Source organism: Rhamphochromis sp. 'chilingali', assembly GCF_963969265.1.
Source record: "Rhamphochromis sp. 'chilingali' genome assembly, chromosome: 17".
Classification (NCBI taxonomy): domain Eukaryota; kingdom Metazoa; phylum Chordata; class Actinopteri; order Cichliformes; family Cichlidae; genus Rhamphochromis; species Rhamphochromis sp. 'chilingali'.
This window is the reverse complement of record NC_137944.1, coordinates 30,318,352-30,342,243: the sequence shown is the minus strand read 5'-3', so window position 1 is coordinate 30,342,243 and position 23,892 is coordinate 30,318,352. Positions and strand designations below refer to the sequence as shown.

Genomic DNA, 23,892 nt, shown 5'->3' with positions numbered 1-23,892 from the left:
TTTACAACATAATCCCATATTGAATTAGCTGTGAAACTAGTTTTTGGACTAGTTCATGAACTGTTTTAACTCAGGATCTTTGATTAAGTGAACAGGAGAAGGAGGAGCTTCATCGTGTAGTTGCTCTAAGCAGTAAGACAAGCAGAGAATACCTTCTTATTCCATCCAGTGGGGAAAATGTATGTTTTAGATATCAGTCCTGTGAGATTTATATTTGTCGCACTAAGACGTCTCCTTTACATTTTTCTCATACAGCTTCATTTATTTGATTCATACATAATTCCTGCATGAGAAAAATGTGAAACTGTCATGAGTAAATAATGCACTCTACACATAAATGAAACATTTTGGTTCTCCAGCTTTTTCTTTATGGCCAACGCTCTTCCCCAAATAGAAAAAGTTAATGTGATGGTCAAAGGACAGTAAACGCCAGGAAAAGGAAAAAATGCATTCATCATATTCTTCAAAAGGAATACAAACAAAACCTGTGTTGGCAGACAGACTGCTGATCTCTTCAGTGGCAATATAGTTGTTTTACAGTAATTATACAAATATTAGTGTTGTAATGATTTATTGATGTCAAAGTGCTACAAGTAAAAGGTTTAAAAATTCAGGAGAGGATCTGAAAGATCTCTTCTCATGAATCAAACATTTTGCCGGCAGGAAAACAAAACTGCCTGTTGTCGACATGAGGGTAACTATGACAGATGGTTGTATTTGTGTACCTGAAGTAATTGCGAGTGCACCGTTGTGGATGGGTTTATATGCGTATACCATATGTTTGTGTGGTGGGAATGTGGTATGTGGTGCACCTCGGGCGCTGTATGGTCTGACGGGGGAAGAAAACATTATCCTGCAAAAGAAACATGGAAAGTGATGGGTGATGTTTCCGTGTGACACTTTAACTTGTGTTTTGATTTTGTTTTGTTTCACTTTGTTGTTTTTTTGTTGTTGTTTTGTGCTATGGCCATTGGCAGCGGTACCTGCTTGAAATGCAGCTGCTCCCTGTGAAGCCTGAGGTCCCCATCTGTCTTTCTGTCTGTGCGCCTGTGTGTGTGTGTTTGTGTGTGTGTTTGTGTGTGTGTGTGAGATCAGCTTCAGCATACCAGCTAACATAGATGTGTGTGTGTGTGTGTGTGTGTGTGTGTGTGTGTGTGTGTGTGTGTGTGTGTGTGTGTGTGTGTGTGTGCATTAAAGAGGCAGAGATCTCATACCTGCTTTGCTATACCTTTCTCTTGCAGTCTCAAACTTCCGTGCTCCTAGCTGACAAGTGTGTACCTGCACAGTACACGTTTTCACTGCATTTTATATTGTTGATTTTCCAAGGATTCTCTGTTTTGTCTCTGCTTGTCTGCTGTGTACCCTCCTGTTTCTCTGTGCATGTCATTTTGTGTTATCGCACCCCGCGCCTACAGAGACCACAGGTGAAGACAGTTTGCAGGCTTTCCAGAAAACAGCCAACTCTTGGGGGCTTGTCAATGCAGCACTCTGGATTTCTTCTCATTAATTTATTTGTTTGAATAATCAGCCTATGCATATCGGCTGTTTTTCTTCACTGTTCATAAAGCTACACATAAGTGCACATAAGTATGAATGACAGTATATACGTTGCCTGTTTTCACGCAGATTCAGAGTTGTGATTACAGCCTATGCAAGCTGGCAGTTTGAACAGCTTTCACCCTAAAGGTAGTGCAGTGAAACTTGTGCCCACACACCTGCATACTAACCTGAACTCACATATACACACACATAAATACACACAGCTACATTTGCCCCAACAGCTGCACACAAACACCAGCTGGAAAGTAAATGTCACAGGAATTAAAGGAAAACAGCCGAGTCCTCTGTAGTGCATTAGCTCTTTATCACTCTCAATCTCTCTAACTTTTTCTACCACATAAAAAACAATCCCGGCAGTTCTTTAACCACTTATACATTTCAGTATTTCTGGGGTGGCTGGCCTATCCTAGCTGTCACAGAGCAAAAGCAATAATGCACCCTGAACCGGTCACCAGTCTACTGGGTTAGCATAACAAACCAGACGATCATTCACACCTATGACCAGTTTAGAGTCACCAATTAACCTAACATGCATGACTTTGGGAGGAAGCCAGAGTACCTGGAGAGAACCCACACAGACACGGGGAAACACACAAGCACCACACAGAGAGGCCCCAGCTGGCCTGCAGGTTTGAACTCAGAACCTTGTTGCTGTGAAGTGATGGTGCTAACGACGGCACCATTGTGCCACCTAAGTAACCTTGTAGTTGATTTTTTTTCCCTTTGCTTTCTCTCTGTGTGTCTCCTTCTCTCTTTGACACTCATAGATATTCACACACACACACTGCTAACCTTCGTGGACGGCTTCTGTCAGCAAGGTGACAAGGTGACCAGAGGATAAGTCAGCATACATTAGTGCAATTGACACCATCCTTTTATTATGTTAATAAGCCCCCTGATTAGCATGAGGAAGATGCAGTGTGCGCCTGTCCCCTTCTGTGTCAGCTGAACCTCTCCACTAATGCAGACCTGCTGGTCTTCATACAGATGAACCTGTAGATGCTTCTGCTTAGATTTCTGGTTGTATTTTTATCATTATCACCTCTACATTTGGGCTCAGAGTATGTTTACCTTCTGCTTTGTTTTGTTCATTGCATGTGTAAACAAACCGGTCGCTTGTCAATGCAAATACATTATTAAACATGCAGATCAGGCAAGCAGTGACTCTGGCATATTGGTATTGGTTTGATCCAGCTGCGGTTCATTTCGCATTAAAGGTGATAAAGGCTGCTCTGGAAACAGCCATACATCATTGTCAAATGAGCTGTGAGCTGTTGATATAATTATTGTAAACATAAAAGACCCTGACAGAGAAAATTGGGCACTTCTGTCTTATCAGTGTGTGTGCTCCTGAAAATTGGAGTCACATTTCCTATATACCTCTTTGCTATTGGCAACATATGGTTGGGAAAACGCAGTCAATGAGGTTGCTGATCTTGTCAGTGGAGGTCTTGTTTGTGCATTGCAATAGCACTAATGTCTCAGTGGAAGTGGCAATGATTTATTGATGTTAAAATGTTATACTTAGCAGCTCTAACTGGTGTAATACGGCATCATTAAGGTTGCAGTTGTAAATCCCTGTTATGTTATTTATTTCACTGTGGGCTCACTGTGAAGCATGGTCACATAACAACCTACCAATCAATTTTAAAATATTTTCTTTTTTTTATTAAACATACTGGAAACATGTTTTCAGAGATGTGTGCTGTGAGCAGTGCTGTGTCAATATAAAAAGGTAATTCCTTTAGTAGTAACTGGAATACATTGAGAGTACCCCCACTGAAAAAAATATAAATGTTGCAAAATTGAATTAGTCATATGCACTGGTTTGAAATGATCTTTTTCAGTTCCAGGAAGTCCTGGTAAAACTACTGCAACTCATTATATTTTGGTCTCGACCAGGCCTCCATTTATCGTCTTCAGATGGTCCAAAATCCAGCTGCTCGTCTGCTTACCAGCACCAAACGGAGAGAGCATATAACCCCAGTTTTAGCTTCTCTGCCTTGGCTTCCTGTCTCCTACAGGATCCAATTCAGACTTTTACTTTTTGTTTTTAAGTCACACAATGCCCAAGCCTCTTCTTACCTGTCTGAGCTCCTTTCTGTTTATGCTTCAGAAAAAACAATGAGGTCCAGTTCAAAATTGTTGCTATCCCTCCCTCAGACTAAACTCAAATCTCACGGCGATAGAGCCGTCTCTGTGGCAGCTCCCAGACTTTGGAACAGTCTTGCCCTAAATATTAGATCTGCACAAACACTTGATCAATTTAAATCGCTTCTAAAGACACATTTTTATGCCCTGGCTTTTAACACATTGTGACCCAAGCATTTTGGTCTTATTTTATAGTCTTAGTTGATGTTTTAATTCTCTGATTGTTCTTTTATTTTTATAAATAAAGGTCAAATAAATTTGACCTTGACCTTTGACCTTAACTTGAGGCATCTATACAACATGCAGGAATTCAAAATTTGTACTTGACTCTTTCTCTCTTGGAGTCTTTCTAGGGTTGCTTCCAGAACAAAGTGATTGGGTATTGTTACGTTCCCCTGAGGGGTCTAGGCAGGGTGGGGGGGAATTAACAAAAGTGACCGGTTCAGAAAAAGGAGTCAAGGAGACAAAAGGGTTAAATTAAAGAGTTCTATTAAAGTTTAAATTTATACTAACTAAAAGAGACGGACAAGCCGCTATCACCATTTAAGAAACAAACAAAACTCGGGCGTTGGTCAATAAAGTAAAACGTAAGTCAAAAAGAAAGAGCAGCTCACTAGCTGAAAATCACCAAAAACGCACACAGCTCACTAGCTGAAAACCACCAAAAAATACAGCTCACTAGCTGCAAACACAACAACCACTCAGCTCACAAGCTGTAACCACACCACTGGCACTCTGGCCCAGAGCTCACCTTTCCCTGGGCTTAAATCTCCTTAATTATTGACGTCAGTCAGCTGTGTAAAAGAGAAAGGTGGCACCTCAGGCAGAAGAGGTAGTGTGACACGCCCACACAGGCACCTTCAGGAGGAGAGAGGCCCTGCTAGGGCCGTAACAGTATGGATCAGAAGTTAGTGTGGGGGATCAGCTTCTTAGGGATACCCTTAGAATAACCTGTAAACTATACAAATAGATGTCAAACCATCATCAAAACTCATCATTAAGGATTCAGGAGATGTCCCGTGATTGCCCAGACTTAGGTGCAAACTTTTAACAAAAACAAAAATACAAATTCTGAAGGCACAGAGTTAGTGTTGCAGTTACTGTGTGTCACTGTGGTGAACCAATTTCCTTATGCAGAAAAATGGGGATGTGGCAGTATGCTGATTGCAAATACCTTGCTGGCATATCAGTTTAAAATGTTTCTGATTGACTTATATATGCACAGTACTGAGAAGAAAACAGTCAGTGCAAATGTTTCATTAATCCAGCTGTGGTTTTGTATTCGTCCTCATTCTATAAGCAAGGTAAGCACATTTCCAGACACATAAGTGAATGAGCCGCAGTATCCTGTTTATGTTCCCCTGTTTCACTTTGTATAAGAAGTGTGAGGAGATCTGGGAATATTTTTCATACTTCCATACTGCCAAAATGTAAATTTTCTCTTGTAGTCTGCAGTTGCCCATTAATATTGTTATTTCTTGCATCTCTGGGAAGTTCTAGGTTTGCAGTAGCAGAGCTTAGCTTTAATATTAGCTTTAATATTATCTATCACTGTATTATGGGTCTCTAAGTTTACTCTTTTTTATAACCCTTCACGATTAGGATGATCTGATATCCTCGTGTTGGTGTTGTTCCCAGACCATCATGAAAATGTTGTTCCAGGTTCAACATTGCAAGTGACCAATCACATTGTTGTGACGTTATTCCTTTGCGCGCCAAGCCATTCGTGCATTTATGAAATTCCAATGTTGCAAGGACAATATCAATTCTGCTTACTGTTTATTAAAGGGTTACGGTTAGGGTCAGGGTCTGTTGATCGGCGGACAGAGGCGGTTTCACGCAGCTTAAGTACAGTTTTTTGTTTTACGCCGGTTTTTCCCGAAGTCGCAAAAGTATGACGTCACAACATTCTGATTGGTCACTTGCAATGTTGATCCTGGAACAACATTTAGTATGATGATCTGGGAACAACACCAACACGAGGATATCAGATCAACCTCACGATTACACCATGTTAGCATTACATTATGTGCTAGCATGCTTAAGCATTGCTTTGAAAGTGATTGCGTTATTGAGTAGTTCAAAACTTATGCTTCACATTTTTGGTTTATGTAAAATAAACTGCTTTAGAGGCTATAAGAAATATAGTGAATGCAATTCTTAACAGAGAATCTTTTGGAAATATTGTGCATGTGCATAATTTCATGTGAGCGCTGAAACCGAATTGATTGTTAATGTGGTGCAGAATCTACAAAGTGTCTGTTTCTCCTCAATTTTGAATAAATATGCACAAAGACCGAGAAGGCATTCAAAGAATTGTGAACTGAAATCTTTGGGAGAATTCTGTAACAGATGGTGGCTTTTAAAAACCCTGTTTTGGGGTAAAATTTGATTAGACTTGCAGATTCTTATGAAATCATTTTTTTATGTCCGGCCGACCACTGAAAGTTCAGTTTATTGAGATAATACTTGAAAATAACTGCCCAAATAAGTGCACGGGGGAATGATAAGATTGAAGAACTTTGATAAAAGTGAACACATTTTATTTTTTATGTCAATTTTTATAAGCACCGACTCACTATTTTGTAGCTGGCTCGACATTTGGCTTGTTATTCCTCTTTTATCGACCATTAAAAACACAGATCCAAATCGAGACTTTTACGGAGCAGCCAGAAGATTCAGTTGGATTATCTTTTTGTTTAAAATCTCTTGATCAATGGTGCGCAGTGGTGTTAAACACATGATTTTACAGTGTGACTGTGCTGTGGTGCTGGAGGGAGTATCTCTGTTTTGGTGTGTGTGCATGTGGTGGGAAGGGGGGGGGGGTATACTTTAGAGAAGATGCCTCCCTTCATGCTAAGTTAGTCACCACAACAGTTACTGTCCGTATCATTACCCCTCATTAACATCATACAGGCCTTGATGATACGCACACGTACACTGTGGCACTGGGCTGATAAGAGCTCGTCTAATCCTTCATTAGTAACAACTTTGCATGAATGCAAATGGTCAAAGAAACATCAAACAAGCTGGTAGCTCCATTTAGAGAGCGGACATAAACTACCGACACATTACCAAAGCTTCTTTTTCCATTGGGTCGACGTGTGTCATTTGTGGTGTGCATGCTTGTATGCAGGTGTTTGCATGTGTGCCAATTGTCTGAGTTTGAATATATTTCAGTCATGTCAAGGCACCACTCTTTTCCAGTCCTTTAAGCAGGCCGAGGCTGTCTGGCTAGCTAAGTGTTTGTCTTCTGAAGTTGAAGAGCTAATTACTGTCTGCCTCCTGCAACATGAGATTTGAGCTGCCAAGGGCTCGAGGCAGGACCTGCTCTCCTTTCGCTGTGTCGAACCGCCTTCTGTGATGTTACCTAAGCAAGTAAAAAGAGCTTCTCATGGGTGTCAAAAAGCTTTAGAGAAATCTTGGCAGTACATTTTGGGAGAGAGTCCACACTGCAAATTATCTGGTGCTTGCCATGATTTAAAATCCTATTTTTAGACAGGCCAGATTATTTGCCTTGTTTTAAAAAAGATTTACTTGTTTCTAAGTCTGGATTTTAGATAATAAACTTAAATTGAGAATAACCATATAATTGTGTCTATATTAGTACAGAAATCCAGAAATGGGAAGAATAACTCTTAAAATAGCCTACATTAGGTCTCTCACCAGATGTCTCTCAAAATATCACTTGTTTCAAGATAGAGTGACAAACTCAATTTGCTTGATTTAGGAAATTCACACAAGGCACCTGTTGAAAATATGATTTATTCAAAATCATGTCTGACTTCAAAGTTGTACATATAAAGGAAAAAAATTAACCACAATTTATGATACAAATCACATTTCAAAGACAGCTGTTTGTCACAGCATGCCAGCATTATGTGGTACAACATTGACATTGGTTTAGGGAACATTTAATGACTGTCAACTGATATCATCACAAACTACACTAAGCCAATACTTGGTGCAACCCTAATCTTAAGGGTGATTTCTATGGGAAATAATATCAGAAAGACTGTATTTGATTGGCACAAACACACTGTCCCTAAAACTAATAGAAAAGTATGAAGTATAATCAATGAGCTCATGGGCTAATTCTGTAGCTTGAGCAACAATGGGCACAGTTACTTCATATGCCAATAAGTCTTCATTTAAATTCAAAGTTTCATAGCGTTGGTACTCAAAAGCAATAAAAGATGAGTCAATCAAAAAGATATCCTTTATCAGTCCAAACACAGGGAAAGTGCCATCCCACATCTGCAATAATCATGGACTTCCCAGCAATGTATTTATTGCCATTTAGAACATACCATTTCACTGAGACAACAGACTGCATGACATCTATTCCAAAAAATTCTTTAATTTTTTTCCTAACATATTCATTATTTTTAGCTGATACTGGCCCGGATTCCTTTTCTTTCGCAAAAATAGGATGTTCAGTGCCTATTTCATTTTGACAACACTCAAGAAATTGATTGTGGTTTGCAAGGGATTTACAAATATTTTTAAAATTTAACTTAGAAGCCCACTGTTTAAAATAGGAGTGCTTTGCCTCAAAGCGCATGCACATACTCCTTATTAAAGGTCCAAGGGATAAGATTTGACTGGGAAGATGCAACATATAATGTTGCTTAGGTATTATATTGGCTTCGGGAAAAAGTTGCTTGAACTGATACAGGTGTTCTTCAATCATACTTCTCAGTTGCAATACAGTTTGTAAAGAAATAATGGGAGCAAGAACTATTTGAATTATCATAATTAACTTTCTAATAAATACAACATACTCACTCTCCACACCATACAAAAGAAAAAGTAATATTTTTAAAAGAATTAGCATCTGTCCACAAGACTGTTTCAATTTGTTGTCGTTAGCCGCTAAAGTGCCAAAGCTAATAGGACATGGTTTATCCCGTATTTCAAGAGGTGAGTAAGGAAAATTTTGAATGTCTGAATTAAACTTGTCTAATTCTAATTGTCCTGAGAGAATTAGGTGTTTTAATACAAATTTAACTTCCATTGATGCAACACCTTCAAAAATAACATGCATTATGTCCTGTGGAGTTTGTTTGATCAGGTCAAATGCAGGAACATCAACTAGTCTGCTTCTTCTATTAATTCCATAAGTAGTTTTGAGGGACGCTTTCAATAAATCTGTGCTTGCTTTATCTATTTCAAAACACTGCCTGATATGTTTCTCCAGAGTTCTGTGAACAAACTTCTTCTCCTCAAAAACACTTTGCATATCATCAAAGTTGCATTCACAGTGTCTACATTTGCTATAAGCAAAACCAATCCCTTCTTTAAAGCCAGCAATCTCATGCTGGGCTAGCGTGTCTCCGCAAATGGCTATAACAGCACCAAACAATTCAATTTCACCATTTGACATTTTAATCCTTACACCATTGTAAAGCAGTGATAGATCTTGAAGTATTCTTTTCAGTACAACATCAATACCCCACTGAGAAATGTCATTTGCTTTAGCAATAGCAAGAAGTCGTATTGCAGCTAACTTTGACCTAAATTTTGGATCAATATTTCCTAAAGTATAATAAAACATGACCAATTTGTTTGCAGAAGCATGGGACCCTAAGGGGTTACATATTTCAATTTCATCTGTGTACAGTATTAATTGCAATGCATTTGGCCTCTGAGAAAACAAGGGGTGAGATGTAAAGAGGGACCCGTCTCTAAAATCATAGAAGAATCCCTCTCTGCTTCTTTGTGGTGCAGTGTTCAACATGGTAAAGATTCTCTCATTAGTCATTAACTGCTTTAGACTTTCAATTAATGGTACATAGTAAAAACTTTTGTTCCTTAAAGACATGACCCTTGAAAGACCTTGCTTTACCCAACATATCTTCTGGGATACTACTACTTCCTCTGCGTTGACTGGACAGAACATTTCCCCTATGGCTCTACTCTGTCCATATGCAATGGTGGAGAAAGGATCCATGAATTTATCAAATGTAGCCAAAGCCTCATCTTGAAGCTGAGTGGTTCCCTCGGCATTATCTTCAAACACTGTCTTCATTCTTTCCTTGAGCGTATCCAAAAGAACAGCCTGATACTGTTGCACTCCTGAGATGATATGTTTGACCGTTCTCTGTGAAAACATTTGAAATAAAAGTAACTTATTCTGCATTTATATAAAATAATAATAATTCTGAATTCCATTATGAACAAGTAAGACATTGATTGCCTTATGTAATGTATTGATCCATTAAGACTATAACATACCTGTGATAAGTGGCACTGTTCTTGAACACAGATAGCAAAAGCTGCAGCAGATCTGGTAATATCGTGTCTGGTAAAGGATGTTGTAGCAACAGCTTCTTCCTTTAGAGCAGAAAAACAAAGTTACTCCAAATTCCTGGCCAATTATAGAAATTCTTACATAACAGGTATAATCAGTTACACCTAATGATTGGTCCATTAAAAAACAAAGTGCATGACAGTGACTAGTGTTACAGTTGTGAATATTCAATATAATATAAGATAATATAATATTCATTCTTTGGAATAAAGAAAAAAGAAATGGAAAAGAAATCAAAGACAAAGAAACAATAAAAAAGGGGTTGTCCATTTTTTTGATGAGGCTAGGGATTGGATTCATGAGAATGAGATTTTATCTTTTTAAATAATGAATTTTTGTTTGCACTTAGATATTAGTTTCTTTACATGTTTGTTGTATTTATTAAATTATTTATGTATTTTTAAATCACGTAATTTAGATTTGCACTCAGAATTTATGTTAGTATTAGTATATGGATATATTTTATTGTATGCATTTATTAATTTATTTAATTTTCAAGAAAATCATTCTTATCCATGTTTTGGCAGTATTTCTGGCCAACAGATTTTTTTTACAGTGCTTCCAAATACTCTGTGTCTTACCTGAAACCGTATTCACCACTTATAATTCCTACGAGATACCCAAATTGCTGCCACATTGAAAGATTTAAGCGCGCTGAGAGTGTCTTTGATGCAAACTTCACCAGGAGACATGCCAGCCGCAGAGTGTGTGCCTTCTCCGGCTGCAGCATAGCCTGTACTATCTACACTGAACTGCTATTCTGTTTATTTATTTTTTATTTCATCCTGCAGGATGAAATTGTGATTTAAAATCCAACCATAGTGGAAATCGCTTGTAACAGTTTGAAGAACAATATCTAGCGGTATAATATCGCGAGATCTCGTTAAATTTCTCTTGACTAAAAATGGAGAAAAGGATTAAAAGTAATATAGGACCAAATACGAGGAGTTAGACATAGCTAAATTTGTCATCAGAAGCCACACTACATTTTATTTAGTTTAACACTTACCGTGATCGGGCTGTCAACAACCTGAGGCTCCTGCACTTCAGGCAAAGATCCACCAGTTGATATTTCCACGGTGCTGGTTGTTGTTGCAGTACTACAGTTGGCAAAGACTGAAACACCAACATTTTCCGATCCTAAAGAGTGGGATGTTGGGGGGATCCTCCATCCTCTTGGTGGGCTTCCATTCGTCAAATACAGAGGGTGCGTCCGTTTAATGTGGCGAAAGAATGAGTTAAAAACTCTGAAATCTTGTTCACAGCCATCTATTCCACAGTAAACCCAAAAATCCTGCCTTCGACCATGAGCTGCATTTATGTGGCTAAGGAGCACCTTCAGAGTTAAAGAAACAAAGATAAAACAGATCATACATCTCCAGAGCGCCATGGTGAACTGTTTTCGCGCTGTAGCCATACAGCATACTTTACCGCTCTCCACTGAAGGCCACAGATGAGAGTGTGGGACCATGGGAAAGGTAGGCAATTTTTAAAATATATGTATCCTTAATTATCCAATTTTTCAGGTTTAAATTACATCAGTTATATTTATTTTTAGGCAATAAGTGTTTAAGACTGAATTTATATTTTTCTTTTCTTTTTTTTTTACTTAAAAAAAATTAAATATAAATAATTTTCTGCATGCGCATTCTCAGTTCCTGTCGTGACGTTACTTTCACGCGGGACAAACTCTTTTCCCCTGCTTTGTTAACCATCAGGACCGTTAGGAAGATCAAAATTATTTATCTAAACAAAGTGAACAGTAATTTAAGGTTGGTAACATTAAGTTGATTTGAAAAATACTATGGTACAACGGTGTTATTAAGATAAAGTCGTGTTTTGTGAGGGCTGCTGCTAGTTAGCAATCTAGCTAATGTGTTAACTTTAGCTAAATGATCTTATTTAAGCTGTAGGATATTTCCAGGCACTGTGAGTGGAGGCTTTGGAACGAACTAGAGAACTGCTGTCACGGCATGGACAAGTTTGACGATGCCATACTGTCTGTGTTGCAGGGTAAGTCTTATTTTTCAGTTATTTTGGTACGTTAGCTAAGCAGCCTTAGCATCTGTTAGCATCATTTCTGAAACTTGGAGCTAGGATTGCACTCTACTCTGACCTTTATCCACATTATAGCCTTGAGCTGTCTTTGCCTAAATAGACTTGGAACATCATTCTTGAAGACACCCAAAAATAGTTTTATTGCATTCCCAAATATTTGATAAACTGTTTTAAGTTTGACATTTTATCCTGTTAATATTACTTATTGCTAAAATACATTTATTGACAAAAAATGACCTCGACATGTAATAAGCCACGCCCAGGAAAAGAGAAATAAATATCACTTTTGAAGTTGTTTTTCTCTTTTACAGCTGCGAATATTGATGAGGAAACTTTGAGAAGCTTTACCCGGGATGACCTAAAGGATCTTTTTCCGGGCCATGAAAATTTCTTCCGTAGAAAGAAGATTTGGGATTTTATCAGCCAAAAGGTAAATACACATTATACCACTAAGAAGATGATTACTGTCCATATTGTCTAGCATTAATTTGCCTAATTGTGTATTTTTGTTTATATCCCACAACTGTTATAGTTTAAGAGTACTGACCAAGATGCCAACACTTTCCATCGAAGCGAGAGTAACCCCTTCGGCTTTGATGTGTCACAATGTCAGCCTCAAACTTCCACTCCCATTTCCTGCACTGCTGACAAAAAAATGAAAATGCCAGACCCACCAGAGTATGTGGTGTATACAGATTCAGAGTTGGACATGGTGCGCAGTCAGTACTTTGCATTGCTCCACAGTGGAAAGGAAAAGGACTGCAGGATGTCGAAGGAGCTCTGTTGCAGACTTGTAAGGAACACAGTCACCAGCATGGTTGCAATCCTCCGTGTTAGTCCCATGGGGAAAGAAGTAACATACCCCTCCAAACTCGAAATGAGAGCAATGTCACAGAAGATTGTCGACTATTACCCCATGTTACGTGATGCTGACACACACATGCCATACGTAAGTCATTCTTTACCCACTACAATATCTAAAATTGAGTGAGATAATAAAATGATGTACAAATATATATTATTTTACCACAGCTGACCATCTACACCAAACTGTACAAACGACTCCAAAATATGAAGTCTCCAAGGAAGAGGCAGGGCTCCATGCCACAACGAGGCAGGCCCAGGAAGACTCTTTTCAGCTCAGATGACACAGACAATGGGACTGAAGGTGACCTAAGTGGTGAAGCAAGTGGTTCAAGTGACTATACCACACTTCTTGAGAGCAATGATGACCTCAGCGAGGATAACTCAAATGCAGGTGTGTACTTTGGTCTGCTGTACTAATGACTTTTGGACATCTAAAACTTCAAAGAGACCACCTGCCCTCAGTTTTCTGTTCAGAGTGCATCACAAGATTTATACAGTGTTGAGTATTTTCCTTAACTTTCTAGCTATTCCCTGTTATTACATTCTGTTCATCTTCTGTTTTTTCCTCAGAGAAAGAATCCCAATTGCCGCTACCCTCCACTGTACCAACTACGTCAAACAATACTACGCTGGCTTTACCACTATTATCCAAGTCAGCCTCATGCTCTGCACCCAGGTCTGATATAGGTCCTTCAACTGCACCTCCAGATGATGTTGTTGGTAAGTCCACCATCACCCTTATCTACCTCTCAGTCTGACTGTGGTTCCTCTTACAGCTCTTTCCAAAATATGGTTGCAGCAATGAACCCCGTTCTAAGTGTTTATTCCAAAAATCATAGTGGTTTGGCATTAACTCGAGTTGGTGTGTAAAATCAACATATGATAGATCCCTCATTCCAGTTTGCCAGTTAGCCATAGTAAGTATTTTACCACTTTGTGTTGTAATGGGTGTTACTCAGTGCTGATTATTTACACATGTAAATCCTCATGCTGGTCACATCTATCATGCCTTATCACAGTGTTTCTGTCATAGATCAAATTACCTAAAAGATTTTTATCCATCAGCTCATAATCACTGTTCACACTGATGTGAACGATATACACAGTAAACAACCTTTACCTTATTTTCACCACAGTTTTATTCACGGGCATCTTAAACTGTCGTTTTAATATTTGATTCTGTTCAAACTAACAATTAACATAAATCCATGATCATTATAAGAAAAGGACACAAAGGGAAATGATTAGGACATATAGGGTCAGTTCATTACTCAAACATATTTAACCTAAACATTAATTCTCATAAATATTATACTTAAAAACAACCATGCAACCTTACTAGAAATGACTGATTAGAAAAATCTGAATTTAGTCTAGTTACACCATGTCTTACAATTGCTCTTTGCTTTCCCTAGCAGACCATGACAGCCTGAAGATGCAGGCAAGACATTACAAAACCTTGAGCAACATGTACAGGAAACCCAATGCAAAACCCAACCAAAGTGACGTCGCTCAAATTTTGGACCTGGAGTTTGAGGCCAGACGAGCTTTTATTGACGCAGATGTTACAAGGGAAGAAGACAGGCCTAGAAAAATATTTGAAGCATACCCGTGCTTCAAAGACATACGAAATGTAAGTTCAACTACCTTCAGTTAAATTCCTTGCTTTCTCTGGATAGGTTTAGTTAGTTCTTGACTAACTGAGCACAACTTTGTCATAGGCGATGGATGAACTGCGTCGCATCATTGGTGGCTCCAACTGCAAATACATAGATCAAATGAAGGGTCGATGGGCAGAGTTTTGTTCGAAGGTGCAGTTCTATGGCATTTGGAAGAAGGTCCTGAAACCTCCTCTCCCCTTGGATGTACGTGGAGGTAAGTGGCCTTTTCATACATTAAATCCACACATCAGATATGTTCGGATTGCTTTGTTGAGATACTTTTCTCCGTTCACAGTGGATTTTACTGTCACTCTCTTCAATGCACTTCCATCTCTTTTTCCTTCAAAAACTACACCACCAAAGCGGCTGGGAAGTGCCAGTGAGGCTCTCCTTCATATCCTCAAGGTGCGAACAGCTGCAATACCAGCCACTGTAACTTGTACTCCATTTACTTGTATTGTTATTATTAATATTATTATTTTGCTTTTCCTGCTTAATAAGAGTGGGTTGAAGTTCAATTCAGCAGGGATTAAATTACTCCTTATTCAGGATTTCTTAATTGTTATTCAAAACCTACTCCAGAGAGGCAGCACAGAGCAAAAGCACATTGCAGTTAGGATACAAGTAGAAGCAGTAAAATGATATATTTAAAAAGGCCTTCAAAAACTAGAATATGTAACAAAGTTAAAAGAAATAGTTTTAAAAAACAAATGAGAAAAAAAGCACAAATAGACATGATAAAAATGCTGCAAACTAGAGAAAATTCATGCTCAGAATTAATACACAGCAAAATCTCCAGTGTTAAATTAACACCTTTGACAGTGTTATATGTTTAAAAGTAACCTAGTCAGTTTTGAAGATTAACAAAGACTAACACTGAGCAGTGCTGATTTTCTAACACTGGAAAATAAATCAAAATGTTAGAAATATTCCAGTGTTAGAAAATCAGCACTGCTCAGTGTTAGCCATTGTTAATCTTCAAAACTGACTAGGTTACTTTTAAACATATAACACTGTCAAAGTGTTAATTTAACACTCAACAGTGTTGTATTTAACACTCAGAGGAGTGGACCCATATAGACACTCTCCAGTGTTAATTTAACACTGGAGATTTTGCTGTGTACATTTCCAAAATTTCATATTTATGTAAGTCAGATATTTTACATTTATTTCTTCTATTCCAACAGTAAATCAGTTGGAGCATTCTAAACTCTTGATATTGCTTTTTGTGTCTTAAGCTGTTTGGATGCACAGCAACCCTTTCATTGAAAATCTTGAAGAATTTGTCCTTTTTTTGTGCTTTTCTAGCCGGGTGAAGATGCAATGCTATACCTGGAGAAGCGGCCTCTCTCCTCCCCAGTGCTGCTTTTTGATGGAACAACCAGCATTGTTGCTGTAGGAAACATACCAGTGACCACTCTCTCCTTGGAGGATTTCTGGGAAGGAATGTTGGTGTTGATGGCATATTACTACACCTTGCACTTAACATACCCAAAATGTGTTGCAACGGTCCTCTCTGTCATACAAACTGAGGTAATAACTGATGCCATCCATGATCAAGATGCCACTAGTGCATATAAGAAAGCAATAGCTGAGTGGAAGTCGTTCTTTGAAAAACAGGTGAATACCAAGCAGGATTTTATCAGGTCATTTGCAGTTTGTTTAGTTTTGTAGTACGTTTGTACAACTTTGTTCCTAATTTGCCTAGCAATGTCCTGAGAAACGGCTGTACTTATAATGCTTTACAAATGAAAGTTGTTGTTTTTTTTTCTTAGTGACACTTTACCTGAGGCATGTAAAGTTTTAAGTCAGTAATGCCATTATTTACAACATTGTGAGACTATGTGACTGTCACAAAAGTTTAAGGCCAAAAATGTAATTTCTTTTCTCTGTTTAGGCCTTTTAAAGGGTTGATTTAGACTTTTAGGGATTGTGCAGCAGCCCTATATTGTTTAAAAAAAGAATTTTGTTCTCATGAGAGAAATAAATGTTGACATATATCACTCCTGTCCTGGTTGTGATTTCAGTAGAAGCCAAGGAGTATTCTAGGAAAAAGGTCTGTTTTAAGGTTTTTTTGCCTGGATTTAATATTGATTCAGCTCTATTTTAAGATAAGCCAACCTGAATCAAGAAACAAATTAATCATACTTCACTAATATTGAGTAGTTTTTCATAGTATTAGAACTATTTTTCTCGTTGCAGTGCATTCATTTGCTGCAAGTAAGAATTCAAAACATAAAAAAAGACTGTAATTTAGCATATTTAACTTACTTTTGGGACTTGATATAAAGTAATTTTATCTTAAATTGAGCTTTTTAAAGCTTATTTTAACCCTCTTCAATTCTCAAATGTGTTCTTTTATTTCTGGATTAAAAAATCTTATTTCAAGATTTCTTATTAAGTAAAATAAACTTGCTGCATGGACAGATAATTTCACTTGTTTTCAGTGCTTTTTGTATCAAATGTAGTATTTTTTTCCTAAATATAGACTAGCCATTTTTGCAGTGCAGTTCTTCATTTGTCTTGCCTTCCCTGTGGTTCCACTCGTATTATGTCGTAATGTGGTGCTGCAGGATGTGCAGTATATGCTTCTGTGCTAGGTTTCCATTTTGTATTTATTGCTTTTTGTGCTTCCACTCTTTCAATGCCTCTTTGAATCTTCTCTTTAAGCTCTCTGTTCAGATGCTGTATTATATGTTCATGTTGTATTCCAAGCTGAGTTCAGGGTTGCCACTTCTGTGCAATCATTAGCACTTTTTTCTCTAAGTAAACATAAACTGCACATCCCCGATCTCTATTCTACAGCAGCAAAAACCTCTGGGTGACATCAAATTCTTTGCTCCTGAGCCTGTTGTTTTCCACTGTATAATATCATAACCACACAAACCACAGCAGTAAGCCACTTGCAGCCACTGGTATCATGCATTTTACTCTGCAAGATTTACACAGCTACTGTGTTTCAAACTGCATAGTTTAAATGATAACGGTAGGAAAAACAGAGTAGGAAGTAGAGACAGAAGCGACAGACTCCTAACATCTTTATTTTAAATGTTGTACAAAGCCGAAGTGAGAAGCACTTCCACCCCATAGACAAACCATCTAGAGTCCCTCTAGTACTGCTTAAAGACAGATACCCAGAACATCTGCTTCCAGAGTATAAAAAACATTATTAAAATCATAGCACATTAAAAAGAAATTGGAAAGACTACTGTTGTCACTCCAGGGAGCAGTTTACAATACCCCTCAGCAAAAACATTTTAAAAAGTACTTGGGTTTTGTTTGTTTTTTTGCTTTAACACCATCTAAATAACTCAACTAACTGCAAATACAAGTCTAGACAACTGTTATTTGGTAATAGTTATCTTGTTTCTTTTTTTTTTTTCAAGTTAAATTTAAAATTTTGGACTATAATTAATTTTTATGCTGCAATAGGAATTTTCCGGCTTTAGCTTTGTCTACCATATATTGGATATGTGGACTTTTGCTACATGTTAAACAGTTGTAATGCACCTCGGTCACTTTTTATAACAGCATGCTTCAGTACTTGGCTTGTTCATTCTGTGACAAACTAATCCCCACAGGTGTCTTAGGTGGCCTGTCAAAGCTAAACCTTTACACATGTTTCAGCCACACAGATACCAGAAACCACATCACACATCCACAAAACTAAAGTCAGTATAACAAAACAGTGATTGCGTCACTTTCAATGTACACGTTTTTAACAGAAACACGACAATCAATGGCAACTTTATTCCAAAACATGCAAGCAAACAGTAAATATACCTGAATAAAAGACATTTAAAAACTAAATATATAATAGTTATGGTGTCAAATGTAATCTGTTTATTTACAGTGAATATATTCCTTGTTTCCTTTCATAGACTGCATACAGTATGTTCCTGCTTCATGAGTGATACGCCTTCTAATGTGGTCTGAGTGGGACTAATGAACTGCTACAGTTTCTTTTTTCAAACACACAATAACGTGTGTGTGTGTGTGTGTGTGCGCGCGTGTGTGTGCGTGCGTGTGTGTACTTTGAAAGAAAGTGTACTTTATTGGTCCCCGTGGGGAAAATCCCTCTCTGCATTTAACCCATTCACTCAGTGAAGCAGTGGGCAGCCACTGGGCGCCCGGGGAGCAGTGTGTAGGGACGGTACCTTGCTCAGGGGTACCTCAGGGTGGCTGTTCAGGGTAATCGAACCCCTGACCTTCCGATCATGGGGCCACCACTCTACCTACTGAGCTATCCCTGCCCTGTGCGCGTGTGTGTGTGTGCGTGTGTGTGTGTGTAAAGCATGTTTAGCACCCCTGTGCTGATTTTCATTCAGATATAATGAAGCTTGTTGGTAAGCACCACTTCTGGCATTTTAGCAGGGACATTGATGCAGAGAGTAATATGAAAAACAGAAGTAAGAGAATGCAGACATTACCAAGGAGCTTGTGTCCCCTGCATGATAAACAGAGAGGAAGAGAAAAAGAGCAAGCTACAGAGGAGATAAATGTGATAGGGTTGTGTTGCAGAGAGAGAAAATGAGGGAAAAAAACCTGCAGTAGAAGAAGAACCGATTTTTGTTTCCCATCGCCTAAAAACAGCCATCTCTACATTTTTCTGTCCTGAGAGGTCTTTTTTCCTGTATGTCCTTTATTTCCTTATTTTTCCAGTGATACTATGTTTACAGTGTTTACATTCAGTGGCAGAGCAGGAAATGGCCTGACATTTCCATGCTGCTGTAAGAAGTCCTAGGGGGGATGATGGATGAGTGTATAATGCATGAAGGTTCACACTCTGTCTCTTAAATTAACACCAACTTTGCTTTCTTTTAAAGGTCCCATATTACCACCTTAATGTGATGTATTTCCTCTTGAAATGGAACAATGAGCAAGGACAGTATGCAATAAATGCTCATTCTTAAATGTCAAACACTGGGCTATTAGTTATGGAGAGAAAAGCACTTTGGTTTGCCCAAAAAGGCAGAAAGGCAAGAAAGTGAATGATGCTGCATCGCCTGTCTGAGGTTGCACATTCTAGATAATGTAGTAAAGGTTTCTGTGAAATAATTTGATTTGTCATAAAACTGGAATAGATGGTGAGCTGCTCTCCTTAGTGGCAATACTCTGCCAATGATCGTAAAACAACATGCAGAAAAACATGCCTAAACCAAATTCAGTGGTAACCACTGATTAGCTGTTATTTCTAATTATTGTAAAGTTTGTAAAAACGTACTGGTGTAAAATAGTCACTGTTGTGTTGGCCCTTCAAAAAAAATCAACCTGTTCTTTACCTTTAAGCTACTGGCGCGCAGCAGTGCAGCTCTGGTTGGCACATGTCTTTCTGTGTGTTTGTTTCTAGTTTGCATTTTTCTTCCTTTTTTCACAATTTTCACAACCATAGAGATTTACAGTTACAGACAAAGCTGTGGACGTGGCCATGAGTGCATGTAAACTTCTCACCACAGCTGTATGTTAAGCTAAATTGTTCCTTTACCGAGTGGTTGGTTGATTCTCTGATGGATTCTACTTTGATAAGCATTTAAGGAAATGGATGAATAGTAGGGTTTGGCGATTGGACGAATATATCGACCATCGACAATAGTCTGAGCTCATCGGCGATCATTTTCACAAGGGCGATTTATGTTTTTGTTTTCCAATGAATATTTTTGCTAATAATGATGAAGCTAATAGAAGCAGTCAACAGAAAAATTGCAATAATAGTAGTGCTGTTTTAACAGCACCCTCTTTCATCTGCGAGCAAATGCACCCTCCTCAGAGTGCGCCCAAATGCTTGTTGATGGAGCTGCAGAAGCTGGTGATAGCCTAGCATACTCCCATATGGAAAAGATATATATAAATCTTATAAAGTTTGTATCTGTCTTGTGTGAAACTTGTATGACAAGCATACAAGAGTGAAAACAGACATAAGATCCCTTGAAAAATTATATAAATGAAACTTGTATTTTTTGGATACTTACTAAAACAATATATGAAAGTAATGAGAAAGTGGACACTTTCATGAGTAAATCATCAAAGTTTTTACTATTTCTTTTCCATATGGGCTCAGCCGGATGGTGGACACATAGATGTTCATGCAAGTTAGTCATGTTTGAGTACTTTGCTCGCACTATACGTCTGCACAAGCGGCACGCTGCTTTGATTACATCCTTAGGTCTCTTTCTATTGGTTTAAAGCCAAAGAAATCCCAAATTGGGAACTTTATATTTTTTTAGTGCTGTCAGCATTAACACGCCGTCATCAACTAACGCGATTAACAATTAACCCATCTGGAGCGCAGACTGAGTCAAAATCCCTGAAATGTCTCTGTAAACGCATTTCGGGCAGTTTGTCCATTCTGCGCTCCAGATGGGTGGAGCATGTTAAAAATTTTAATCGTGTTAATCATGATGTTAGCATGCTAACACTGACAGCCCTAATTTTTGGGGAGAAATTAGTGCGTCCATGTTTGGACTTCTTCTGTGTTGTAAATACGCAAATCACTCTGTGCATGATTACATTGCTCAGCCCATCAAAAAGTCTGCACATGCGGGAATGTATCACCCATTGTCCATTATTGGACTGACGATTGTCAGTTGGAACATTTTTACATATCGCCCAACCCTAATGAATAGGCAGAGTAAGCTGTTTGGGTGCAGAGAGAATGCATGTGTATGTAATTGTAGAAACCTGCAGTCTGGCAGTGTACAGTATGTACTCTACTCCAATGTATTGCCATGGCTAATGTAGTACCCATGGTAAATTCTGTTCACACTGAGTATTCTGATGACAAACAGTCAAGCAATCCATCTTCACAATTCAGTACTACACACAGTATGCCAGTGTTGTGAAGGCTTTCAGGTGTTATTTTCCAAGAGGTGGCCTAAAGTGTGTTTAGAAATAGACATTTCATATACAAACTTTAAAATAGATTTTGCTTGTCTTATCACTTAATACACAGAAAGACTAAAACGATCTGTAAATTATTTGCAAAGATACAGTGATCGTGTTTGCAAGTCCTTCATTTATTTTGTGACAGTGAGTAACAATAAAGTTTGTGCAAATTGCTTCGATCAAACTCATTTTGTGTTGCAGAAAAGAAGATAATAACACTGCGACAACTTTATGAAATTTCTAGGACAAGGTAGTCCAAAAGTATTTTGCATTGTGAAATAAGTTATATTAAAAAATGTCTTTGAGCTCAACATTGTACATGTAATTCAATATTTAAAACCACAGCAGAGCTCCAAATCAATGTTGCACCCTTTGGTAAAGTGGCTCCTGAAGCATGAGAGATTGAAAGAAAAGGTCAGGTACAACAGCACGGGGATGGCCTCACCACACTGGAGTGCATTTGTCCTAATATATCCTGTGAGTGCAGAGATTCAGTGCTCTGTCTCTGGCTTTTGCTTTTGCCCCCTTTTCGCTGTAATTAACAATGGAAATTATTTCCCATGTGGACGAAATGTTCCGTGACCAAACGAAGCCATTACTAATACGTCGTAATGTGATAATTACATGGTCATCAATTGGGAAAATGGAGCATTTTTAATCTCAATTACACAAAGATCCTTTTTCTGGAGTCCCAGCAAATTTATTTATTTATTTGCTTTTTTTTTTTTTTTTTGCTGGCTCCCACCAACCGTTAAATTTCTTTTTCTTCGGGTATTCATTAGTGGCTTCTTGGTTATCCCTCCTCAGAAACATGTTGATTATCCAGGGATTGGGTTTGTGTTTGGGTGTTATCAATACCTTAGTATGTGACTGCGTGCATGTGAATGTGTGTGTGCTTTTTCCCCAGGGAAGTTATTAGTGTAACTATCCTTTGTTGAGTTTCTATTTTAAAAACAATTCTTTTGTGCCTGACAGTTGTGTGGTTCTCTGTTCACATGTAAGCTGGATCTAGGTGTGTATTTGCATATCTTGGATTAGTTTTTCCATTCATAGCTTTGCTATTTGCGATATGTAAATGTGCATAAAACTGAGCACATTGTGCAACTTCACCTCAGCTCCTCCTCCTTCTTCTCCTTCTTTCAGCTGCTCCCTTTAAGGTCGCCTCCATCTCACCCTATCTTCTACCATTCTCTGTTGTCACACCAATCCTGCATGTCCTCCTTTACGACATCCATGAATCATCTGTGTGGACTTTTCCTCTTTCCCTTCTACCTGGCCGCTCCGCCTTCCTCCATCCCTCCTCTGCACATGTCCAAACCATTACAGCCTTTCCCCTCTAACTTTGTTTCTAAATTGTTCAACTTGAGCTGTCCCTCTGATGTACTAATTTCTAATCCTGTCCATCCTGGTCCCTCACTCTTTAAATCCTAACATCTTCAGCTCTGCCACTTCCAGCTGTGCTACTGTCTCCAAAGCATACATCATAGCAGGTCTCAGTAGGAACTGAGAAATCTTAAAATCCGTGCTAAAACTAGTCTATTTTTCCATTTATTATTATTTTTTAACTATTGGACAGTGTCATTAATGTATTACAAGTACTTTAGGCTTATTTGAATGTATTTCCTTTGCACAAACATGGGTTGAGAACAAAGAACTGCCTGCGTTTTACACCTGCTTGTAAATATTGATAGAGTAATTTATAATTAGCAGGTAATAATTGCTCAAAAATTGTTCTTTTGATAGTAAGCATGGCTGACCCTTAGTATAATTACCATAGCATCTAACATAGATGGCTAGTTGATGTAAGCTGTTCATCTTTCCAGGAAGGTAAAGCCAGATAGACACTGTAAAGAAACTGATCTAATAATAGATGAAAAACTTAACTGGAGAGCTCACGTAAGATATATTCATTCCAAAGTATCACGAAGCATTGCAGTACTAAACAAGGCAAAACAGGTATTCGACAGAACATCACTTCATATTCTCTACTGTTCACTGGTTTCACCATACTTAAGCTATTGTGCAGAGGTCTGGGGCAATAACTATAAAACCACATTACATTCACTTTTTACTCTTCAAAAGAAAGCAATTCGAATCATCCACAATGCAGGTTATAGGGAACATACAAACTCACTATTTTTGCAGTCTGAAATATTGAAAATTGACGATATAGTGAAATTCCAAACAGCACAAATTCTATTCAAAGCAAAAAATAAAGAACTGCCAGGTAATATTCAGAGTATGTTTTTTTTGAAAGAAGGAAGTTATAATTTAAGGGGTTTTTGTAACTTCAAAACAATGAAGGTACGTACTACAAGAAAAGGCTTTTGTGTTTCTGTTCAAGGAGTGAAACTATGGAACAAACTGAATATGGAATTAAAGCAATGTCCAAACATAAAA

At 38.1% G+C, this 23,892-nt stretch overlaps 2 protein-coding genes and 1 long non-coding RNA gene across 4 annotated transcripts in view; all 3 read left to right on the top strand.

Moving 5' to 3' along the window:
* Positions 1–23,892, top strand: part of LOC308384228 (poliovirus receptor-like) — a 355,455-nt gene that overhangs the window by 287,707 nt on the left and 43,856 nt on the right. The window lies entirely within an intron of this gene.
* Positions 10,685–12,717, top strand: LOC308384529. Its single transcript, XR_013969331.1, has 3 exons — positions 10,685–12,037; positions 12,394–12,512; positions 12,615–12,717. It is a non-coding gene; the product is annotated as an uncharacterized lncRNA (long non-coding RNA).
* The window catches only part of LOC308385161 (uncharacterized protein), a gene marked incomplete at both ends in the record, with an annotated part of 28,330 nt that continues 17,181 nt past the window's right edge, over positions 12,744–23,892 (top strand). The window contains 7 exons of the mRNA XM_080863943.1: positions 12,744–13,031; positions 13,115–13,340; positions 13,520–13,669; positions 14,365–14,582; positions 14,671–14,824; positions 14,906–15,015; positions 15,919–16,230. Coding sequence (XP_080720069.1) covers positions 12,744–13,031; positions 13,115–13,340; positions 13,520–13,669; positions 14,365–14,582; positions 14,671–14,824; positions 14,906–15,015; positions 15,919–16,230 — 1,458 coding nt within the window. The remainder of the gene's footprint in view (positions 13,032–13,114; positions 13,341–13,519; positions 13,670–14,364; positions 14,583–14,670; positions 14,825–14,905; positions 15,016–15,918; positions 16,231–23,892) is intronic.